This window comes from Acartia tonsa, chromosome 8 (genome assembly GCF_053477335.1).
Source record: "Acartia tonsa isolate MP-2025a chromosome 8, ASM5347733v1, whole genome shotgun sequence".
NCBI lineage: Eukaryota > Metazoa > Arthropoda > Copepoda > Calanoida > Acartiidae > Acartia > Acartia tonsa.
The window spans coordinates 49,532,575-49,542,192 of NC_137267.1; the positions used below are offsets into that span (position 1 = coordinate 49,532,575).

General features: G+C 33.9%; 1 protein-coding gene across 1 annotated transcript; it reads right to left on the reverse strand.

Moving 5' to 3' along the window:
• Positions 1 to 393: 393 nt before the first annotated feature.
• Positions 394 to 8,764, reverse strand: LOC145325688 (uncharacterized). Its single transcript, XM_080168643.1, has 6 exons — positions 8,279 to 8,764; positions 7,614 to 7,687; positions 3,286 to 3,389; positions 1,567 to 1,665; positions 1,170 to 1,276; positions 394 to 546 (listed from the first exon to the last, which is right to left on the reverse strand). The coding sequence occupies exons 1-6, from the start codon at positions 8,282 to 8,284 to the stop codon at positions 448 to 450; spliced, it is 489 nt and encodes a 162-aa protein (XP_080024769.1). The 5' UTR covers positions 8,285 to 8,764; the 3' UTR covers positions 394 to 447.
• Between the last annotated feature and the right edge of the window lie 854 nt (positions 8,765 to 9,618).

Consider the following 9,618-nt stretch of genomic DNA (forward strand, 5'->3'; position numbering starts at 1 on the left):
CAGTTCAACCCCCCCCCTCCCTCCTTAGTGAAAAAAACTAAAAAAAATGTGTGGTAGGAGGGATAAAATAAATAAAATATAGAGTTCTTTAAATATTTTTCCATTAACAAAAATTTCAAGATTAACAAAGTCCATTTTTTTTGTCTTGCTAAGAACTTGCAAAATTCAAGATAAAATCATTAATCTTTATCTAGTTCTTCAGTTCTAAAAAAAAAGGCATCAAATTAACATTAAGAGCTTTATACACGGCAATACACTGTTAAACACCCTGCCGAAGTCAAAACTACATTAAATAACAAAGCCAGTGTACATTTTATTATAGAAGTGAGGTTTTTGGTCTGAACTTAAGATTTCAAAAGGTACTGAACCGAAATAATGAGTTCTTCTTTTTAGGAGGGCTTTATATATGTCCTGGAATGGTTTTAGGCTATTTTTATGTTTATCTCTTCAAATAGAGGCATTACGCGACAAGTTCCTGTTAGGTCCCAACTGTACTCCATTCTCTTGCCTCCAACATGCCTCCAGTTTTACATTCTCCACTCCAGCCTACAAAGAACGACAAAGGTTGATTTATCAACCACTCACAGCTTTATTGTTATTTGGTACATTAATTTCAACAACATTTAACTGCTATTAATTCTCTATTTACAAAGAATTTTTGAAAACTTTTTTCCAAAATATTGCGTTAGGTAAACCTATGATTTTATCTAAACCAAACAACGCTCTTTTAAGTTATTTTTTTAAATTTGTAGCCCCTCCGGAATGCCTTTCCTGCGAGACTTATCTAACCTAACCTAAACTAAAGTAAAATTAACCAAATTACTTTAAACAATAATATCTTAAGAGGTCTAAGATAAATGTAAGGAAAAACATTGAACCGGTTTAATCCAGTGGAAATAAATCTAACTCATTCGGAGCCAAGAATATTCATTAACCACATCGTATTATAGACAGCTTTCCGCGGATTTAAAATGATTTTTTTTAAAGATTTAAACCAGTTTTGTTAGTCCCGATGACCCGGGCTAACATTGGGTATTAATTTTTATTCATTTTTTTAATATTCGTGGAAAATTGTCTGTAATACGATGTTATTTTTCAGTATAGCTGAGAAACGGTTCTATAACAGCAGATATTAACCGGTTTCGAAGCCATACTGGAAAAAATCTAACCTTTTCAACATCCAGGGCTTGTTGCTGCCAAGTTTTGTTTTCATCGTGCTGCTGCCAAATTTTATTGTAGCTGGCTGCGTTGCTACTGTCTGCCAGAGGCGGTTCACCTGCCAACAATTATTAGTTAAATCATTTTAATACACATTTTGGGACATTGGGTAGTTTATTACACTAGTCCCCAAAGTTTTAATAACGTTTTCTTATTCGGATCTTTAGCTTAACAGCTTTAGGAATTAAATCTATTTTTGATTAGTTGGTTCATTAAGTTTATAGTCCAAACCACTAGGTAATTGGGAGATTGTAATCTACGGAAGGAGTAATTTTGTGTATCATAATTGGGGTTGTGCATCAATTTGTCGACCATTTTCTTATCCCTTTAGATCCCTGATTAACTTGCCTGCTAACAAGGAGTTTGCGACGGCCATAGGAGTTTCTGACGAGGCTGCCAAGGCTGCAAATAACGAGGAGGCCATACTTGATATTGGCGCATCTACACCTAGAACAAGGATATTTGTAACCATTTGTAAGAAAATACGTGGATATATTGACAGAGAAAAAGAGGACTATCCACGAACATGAGCAAGTGATTTTAAGCACCTTCCAACATTGATCCATAGTTAATATTTGGTTTAACGACTAAAAAGTTATGCTTCACCAGGGTTTTATATGAAAAAAAGCATTTTTAGATACAATATAATCAACTGTTTTGTTGAGTTCAAAGGACAAAATAAAATAAAAGCATCAAATGCTGTAAATTGCAAAAGTACATTAATTAGGTAAACTGTTTAAATAATTAAAATATTACAAGCTACCAACCCTTTTCTAAACATACATTTTTAATCAAAATAATATACTTTTGTGTCAAAGCTTTTAAACAACAGTTTGAATTCATCATAACATTTGATGAACTTGCACCAAACTATGCTCAACATTCAAAGTTTTTTTCATAAAACCATGGTGAAACCTAACTTTTTAGTCGATAAACCAAATAATAAACATTTACCTAGTATATTCACTAAAAAAGTACCAAGGATAAATGCTAGACAGTGCTTAGAATCACTTGCTCTTGTTCGTGGATAGTCCTCTTTATCGTCAATTTGGCTGGATTTTATGGACCTCAATTATTGGTCGGATCGTTCATCCAGAAGGAGGGGAGGGGATGTGATAAAGGTGGTGGATGGGGGGTATCGTTATTTTAGTCAGCTGCGAGTATTACTTTATCAGAGTACTAGAGGCTCTTTTCTTCTAAGGGGTAGAAAGGGGCTTAATAAAATATCTTTAAACTATCCTAAAATCTGAAAACAAAATAGCCTAAAACCACCATGTGACCTATGAGAAGGTTCCCTAAAATAGATACCTCAATTGTTTCTGCAGTTATTGAGATCTTAAGCTTATGAAATAAAATCATTACTACTTTATAAAATATTATTATTATATGTATAAACACATTTAATTTTTTTAACTATTTATTTGCGGAATACATATGTTTCTCTATAAAAATAGATCATCAGTTCCAATTAAAATGTATAAAATAAGAGTTAAAAAGATATTTGTCCATGCATTTTGAATCCTTTATAAAATAGGATATGAAAATCTAAAAATCCAAATAATATATCGATTTCAATAGTAGCAATGCTCGTAGATTTTGACTTCAAACTTTTGTATTATATCCTTTTTCTTTTTAAATAAAGCTGTTCTATAAAATACTATACATATGTCAGTTTATCAGTTTGTCCGTTCGCCAATCCAATCTAACCCTTATCTTTTTTTACAAATTCATTATATTATCCCCCCCCCCCCCTCCCTCCCTCAATTTTTGAACTCCCTTATTTTACCATTCAATTTTACCAATAACTTAACAAAAAATAAATACCTAAACTATGGATAGCAATCCGCCGATTTTTTGAGTCGGAATCTGATTCTTACAAAAATCCGCCAAAAAAGCAGATTAATCCGCAGATTAAGAATTCTAGCAATATTGCAAAGGTCTTTTAACAAATAAATATTTTAAGTAATACGAAAGTAGGTATTGAAACGGCAATTTAAATTCCCAATTACGGATTCGGATTCTTGGACCAAAAAATGAGCGGATTTCTTGACCTTAAACTAAACTTACCATTATTTGACATGCCAGCCTTGTTGTTGATAAGAGGGGTTGTATCAGTAGTAGAGGCTGTTCTCAGCTGTACAATTGGGGTCGAGTCAGCCAGTGAAGAAGTTCTACACAGTTAGTTACATTCAAGATTAATATAGGAAAATTTGAACTTTATTTTCATCTTAATATTTAATTCGACCTCTCCCACCCCCCACCGTGTTCCAGAAAAGCCAAAAAATGACAAAAAATCATAGAGAGTGGATATTTTAAAATTTTGATGAAATTTTATTTAAATAGCAATAAGTATCCATATATCTTTCAATATAATGGCGAAATTTTAAATATCTCCATCCTGGCTGGCACAGGATGCCAGCAAACCTGGCAGGGTCATACAGGTAAAGAGCAAAAATATTTTGTTTGCCTTAAACTAAGCATTTTAAGTTACCAAGTACTAAAATATCCTATACCAGTACATACCAATATCAAAGGGGGGGGGGGAAAATGTGGTGACTCGTGCCACGACATACCAGCAATTTTATTTTGGGTGCTACTCCCTTAGTTTTAGAGATAATTGGGTGAAATCTTTTGGGCTGGGTCACTAATTACCCCAACTAGAGGTATCTTTCAAAAAAAACGGCGGCGGGTCCGCCGCTCCCGCCGTTCGCCGCCATTTTCCGCCGCCGCCAAAAAAATTTTTTTTATTGCATTTCTCGCCGAATTAGGCAATTTGGAATCATTTGAGACCATGTTATTTTTTTCAAAAATTTTTCCCCTTATAACAAACCCTGCGGGGGGACTTAGTCATTTTTTTCAAATTCTCGTTTATCAAGGTATATCTTAAATTCAGTGCCTCTCCTAAGCTTTTAAAGATATTGAGACAAAACCTTTTGAGGTAGATCAGTAAAAAATATTTGAATAAAAAATGGCGGCGGTACCGCCGCTCCCGCCGTCCACCGCCATTTTCCGCCGCCGCCGCCAAAAATTTTTTTATTGCATTTCTCGCCGAATTAGGCAATTTGGAATCATTTGAGACCATGTTATTTTTTTCAAAAATTTTTCCCCTTATAACCAACCCTGCGGGGGGACAAAACCTTTTGAGGTAGATCAGTAAAAAATATTTGAATAAAAAATGGCGGCGGTACCGCCGCCGCCGCCAAAATTTTTTTTATTGCATTTCTCGCCGAATTAGGCAATTTGGAATCATTTGAGACCATATTTTTTTCAAAAATTTTTCCCCTTTCAAGCCGTCCTGTGGGCGGCGGAAAATGGCAGTGGATGGCGGGAGCGGTGGTACCGCCGCCATTTTTTATTCAAATATTTTTTTGCTGATCTACCTCAAAAGATTTTGTTTCAATATCTTTAAAAGCACAGGAGAAGCACTGAATTTAAGATATACCTTAATAAACGAGAATTTGAAAAAAATGACTAAGTCACCCTGCAGGGTTGGTTATAAGGAGAAAAATTTTTGAAAAAAATAACATGGTCTCAAATGATTCCATATTGCCTAATTCGGCGAGAAATGCAATAAAAAAAATTTTGGCGGCGGCGGCGGAAAATGGCGGTGGACGGCGGGAGCGGCGGTACCGCCGCCATTTTTTATTCAAATATTTTTTACTGATCTACCTCAAAAGGTTTTGTCTCAATATCTTTAAAAGCTTAGGAGAGGCACTGAATTTAAGATATGCCTTGATAAACGAGAATTTGAATAAAATAAATAAGTCCCCCCGCAGGGTTGGTTATAAGGAGAAAAATTTTTGAAAAAAATAACATGGTCTCAAATGATTCCATATTGCCTAATTCGGCGAGAAATGCAATAAAAAAAATTTTGGCGGCGGCGGCGGAAAATGGCGGTGGACGGCGGGAGCGGCGGTACCGCCGCCATTTTTTATTCAAATATTTTTTACTGATCTACCTCAAAAGGTTTTGTCTCAATATCTTTAAAAGCTAAGGAGAGGCACTGAATTTAAGATATACCTTGATAAACGAGAATTTGAATAAAATAAATAAGTCCCCCCGCAGGGTTGGTTATAAGGGGAAAAATTTTTGAAAAAAATAACATGGTCTCAAATGATTCCAAATTGCCTAATTCGGCGAGAAATGCAATAAAAATTTTTTTTTTGGCGGCGGCGGAAAATGGCGGCGAACGGCGGGAGCGGCGGACCCGCCGTCGTTTTTTTTTAAAGATACCTCTAGTTGGGGTAATTAGTGACCCAGCCCAAAAGATTTCACCCAATTATCTCTAAAACTAAGGGAGTAGCACCCAAAATAAAATTGCTGGTATGTCGTGGCACGAGTCACCACATTTCCCCCCCCCCCTTTAAGTCAATTTCAGGGTCCAGGTATGATCCTGCAGGCCCTGATCCCTCAGAAATCTTTAAACAGCTCTTGAGACCGCAATTTTTGACCTATAGACTTCAAACTTTAAACATAAGCTTTTTTAACAAGTATGTATGACCTACTGAAATCATATGAAAATCTGCCGCCGTTTTCCCGCCGACCGCCGCCGCCGATATTTATATTTTGAGATTTCTAATCTAAAGTTGACATACAGATGAGCCTATTTCTTATTTATTTTCTATGTGTATATGTAGGGAGGGAGAGGACAATGGGCTGTTTATTATAATAGTCCCCAAATTCACCAAATAGCGTTTTCTTATTTGTGGGCATAACAATTTGTGGGACTTTTATTGAATTTTGATTGGTTGGTTTATTAGTTGAGTGTCCAAACGTTTCAATCACTAATTGTAATTTATAGAAGGGGCAATTTTGTGTATTAGCATTGGGAATGTACATTGATTTCTCGGCCATTGTCTAATCCCTTTAAATCTCTGATATGAAAGACTTTCATTTTATTTTCAATTTACTTGAAAGGAAGCATTTTCTATCTTAAACAATACAAATTCTACTTGTCTTTTTTAATAAGTATGAAAGCACCTTTGGAAAAAGGTTGCTTAATAAAAGGGTGAAGGGAGTAAATAATGCCAACGACTTAAATAAGAATATATATTTGAACTAGGAAACCACATAAAATTTTTTTAACTTCTAGCTTTAATGGGTTCAGATGTGGTAAGTGGGGCGTTGCCCCCCCCCCCCTCTCCCCCCAATAAAACGGTAAAATGGTTCAGATAAGAGCCTAGACAATTAGAGATAATCTTTATTTAAAACTTTTCTTTACTTTTAGTTTAAATAAATATGTGTTTTAAATAAGTAGAAAATAAATTACTTTTATATCTTAAAAAATTGTTATTTTTTGATAGACCCAGTATCTTTAGGGCTTAAAAAAACAAACTTCGCATACCTTCGCATACACAGGGTAAAGTTCTCTGATATTATACATACATCTAATATCACCATGTTTTGAGGATTTGCTTGCGCTCTTTTGCGCTTAAGAGATCTGGAACCAAACGTAAAATTTTCATTAGAAGAAAATTGTCTATTTTACAGAAATCGGGTATGCTAAGAAAACCATCTACAATTACATCAAAAAATGGAGATTTGACTTATTTTAAAGGCTTAACGTATAAATTATTACATACTGATTCCAAATATATATAATACTTAAAAATAGCTTTAAAAATAAAGGGTCCACACTGATTTGAAATGTAGTTTAGTTGACTTTAAAAATAGTTGTTAACAATGATGAAAAGGAACTTAATTCCATACCTCTGGTATAATTACACATAAAATTCTTATTTTTCATAGTAAAGAGCTAATTCTTTCGGCTTTATTTCCAAAAACTTGTGTATATTACTAAACAATTGTTTAAAAGTGTATATTCCAAAATGTAAAAAACGATTATTTGTCACTCGCTGGAACATAGTGCCCCCCTCATTTTAATTTTTTTCTAAGAGGCGATTTTTCTTGGGACTGAGGTGGCACCCTTCCTCCACAGAATCTACGAGAAGCAACATTGTGAAGGAGAACCATATCGGTTCGACGGTTAGCTAGATCCTTCAGTACAGACAGACAAACACATACAGATCCTATTATTTTTATATAAGTATTTAATGTTTGATAAAATAGGAAGATACTTAATACTAAATAATAAAATGCCAGTATGTAGTATATCTCAAATGTTATTGAGGAAACACTATTTTCTCGGCTGCTATTAGAGATAAGTAGCTATGACGAATCCTTGGACAGTTAGAATTAAGTTTTAACTTTTTAAATAATCAAGTATCTTAATGATTCTCATGTAGCCTTTTCAGCATATTTACATGATTAACATAAAACATTTGTTCTTAACAAATAAGATGTGTATATCTTATTTCATAATTTTTTTAACTGTGCTTTAATGGATGTTGTCAACCTTGTTAATTAAATTAGTCTACTTGAATATATAACTGTGCCTTAGCTGCGCTATTGGGGTTGATGTTGTGATGCAACTCGGGTGTACAGCTACAGGTGTACTCTCACCTGTCTCCTGAAATATTAAGCTTGGGTGTAAAGCTACGGGTGTACTCTCACCTGTCTCCTAAAATATTAATCTTGGGTGTACTCTCACCTGTCTCCTAAAATATTAAGCTTGGATGTACAGCTACGGGTGTACTCTCACCTGTCTCCTGAAATATTAAGCTTGGGTGTAAAGCAATGGGGTAATTATGTTTATTATCATTGTGGATGTACATCATATGATTTAATCGTCCATTGTCTACGCAAGATCCCTTTTAGTACATTGTGGTTGGATCGAACATTGCTCGCTCGATTTATTACACCATAATTGTCCTAGTTTAAATTAAACAAGGATGACAACATCCATAAGGAGCGAAGCACAAAAATATAGAGTGGACAAACGAAATTATAGAACGTATGTTGTCATAACGAAAAATATGAAATAAATATATGATTATATCTTTTGATGCTTGACGCCGACAGGCAGACGGATAGAATATATAAACTAGATGAACATAAGTCATAGGAATCTTCACTGAAAATTATAGCAGTCAAACATTTTCCCAATGGCGTTACGGACGGACTAAACAAACGTACAGTTTTGCGCTACTTAATAACTTACCTCCATTTCTTAAGTGAGCTGTCAAATATACACACACTGCACTAACCCCCCTGAAACAAAACACCTGAAATGCAGAAAATAATGAAACCTTTGTGTATGTTTTAATATAAATGTTTTTAGTAGCAGGAATGACTGCCTAACGTTCCAAGATATAGTTTAAGAAGCTTTTTGATATATAAAAGAGCAGTTGAACTTAAATAGCAGCATATAAATCACGTTTACACCAAAATCCATCTATTTAAACTTCCAAAATAAGGAAGACTCATTTAGTTCAGTATTTATTGAAAACTTAACCTTCAGACTAAAAAAACTGGTATTTTGCAAGGTTTTCATTGGATAGGACAATTCTAACATTAGTAAATTTACAACCACAGCTTTCTAGAACGGACATGTCCTTATAATATAAGTGCTTCGCTTTAAATAGGGTAGAACTATATATTTATGCACAGGCTTGCAAGTACAGAATGTATAAAATTTGTCGGCCTTAGGCCCATACAGAATGACGGTTTTCGAGCAAGTGGTCGTGATTGGCCTGTTGCGCAATAAGCCCCACCTCCTCCCCTCCTCTTTTTGGGGATCAACCACGCCCCCTTCGGCCTTTGAAATCAGCTGATTTTGTTTTCATATCATTCATGAATATTCATTCAATGAATAATGGTTTAGACGAAAACATCTAATATTCTGTATTTTTTATATGATTAAATATTGATTTTGAAATTAGTTTATTCGCTATTTATTATAAAAAAAAAAATTCAATTATTTTTCTATGAATTCACTTTTAAAATTACATATAAAACCACAATTGTTACAGCTTTTATTGTTTAATTTATTTTTTTTTATAGCAGCTAAGCTTTTTGTAATAAAGGCTTTTAAATTTTAAATATATAATTAGACTCTTTGCTTTTTAAAACTTTTTGAATTGCGCTCATTGCACCTTTATGCCGTATTATTAATGGATTTATTATTAATTGGATGTTACACCATATTTTTATGTTCTCTAATTAAATTGAACTAGCAGCGGGCTAAAATAACGATGCCTCTCAACCACCCTATTTACCCTATTTTACTCTGGATTAACGAACTGACCAATAGATGTGTTCCATGTTATTATATCCACGTATATTCTATATCCATTATATTATTATTTATTTTTTATTGTTAAATCTTTCCGCTAGATGTAGCTAGTAGCGCAGTGGAAAAATTCATTCAGGACCAGGGTAAATATTAAAATTATTTTTTTTTATTTTTCAAATAAATTAATACTTTCTGGAACGTAGAAAAGTATTTCGGAATAAAAAATGAGAAAACGATTTGTTTAAATATTATTTTAAGAAAGAATT

Excerpts from the sequence above, each read along its gene's own strand:
- LOC145325688 (XM_080168643.1), bottom strand. Across the intron at positions 1,666-3,285 it reads GGCTGGCATGTCAAATAATG|GTGTAGATGCGCCAATATCA; the intron begins GTAAGTTTAGTT and ends TCCTTGTTCTAG. Across the intron at positions 1,277-1,566 it reads CGCAAACTCCTTGTTAGCAG|GTGAACCGCCTCTGGCAGAC; the intron begins GCAAGTTAATCA and ends AATTGTTGGCAG.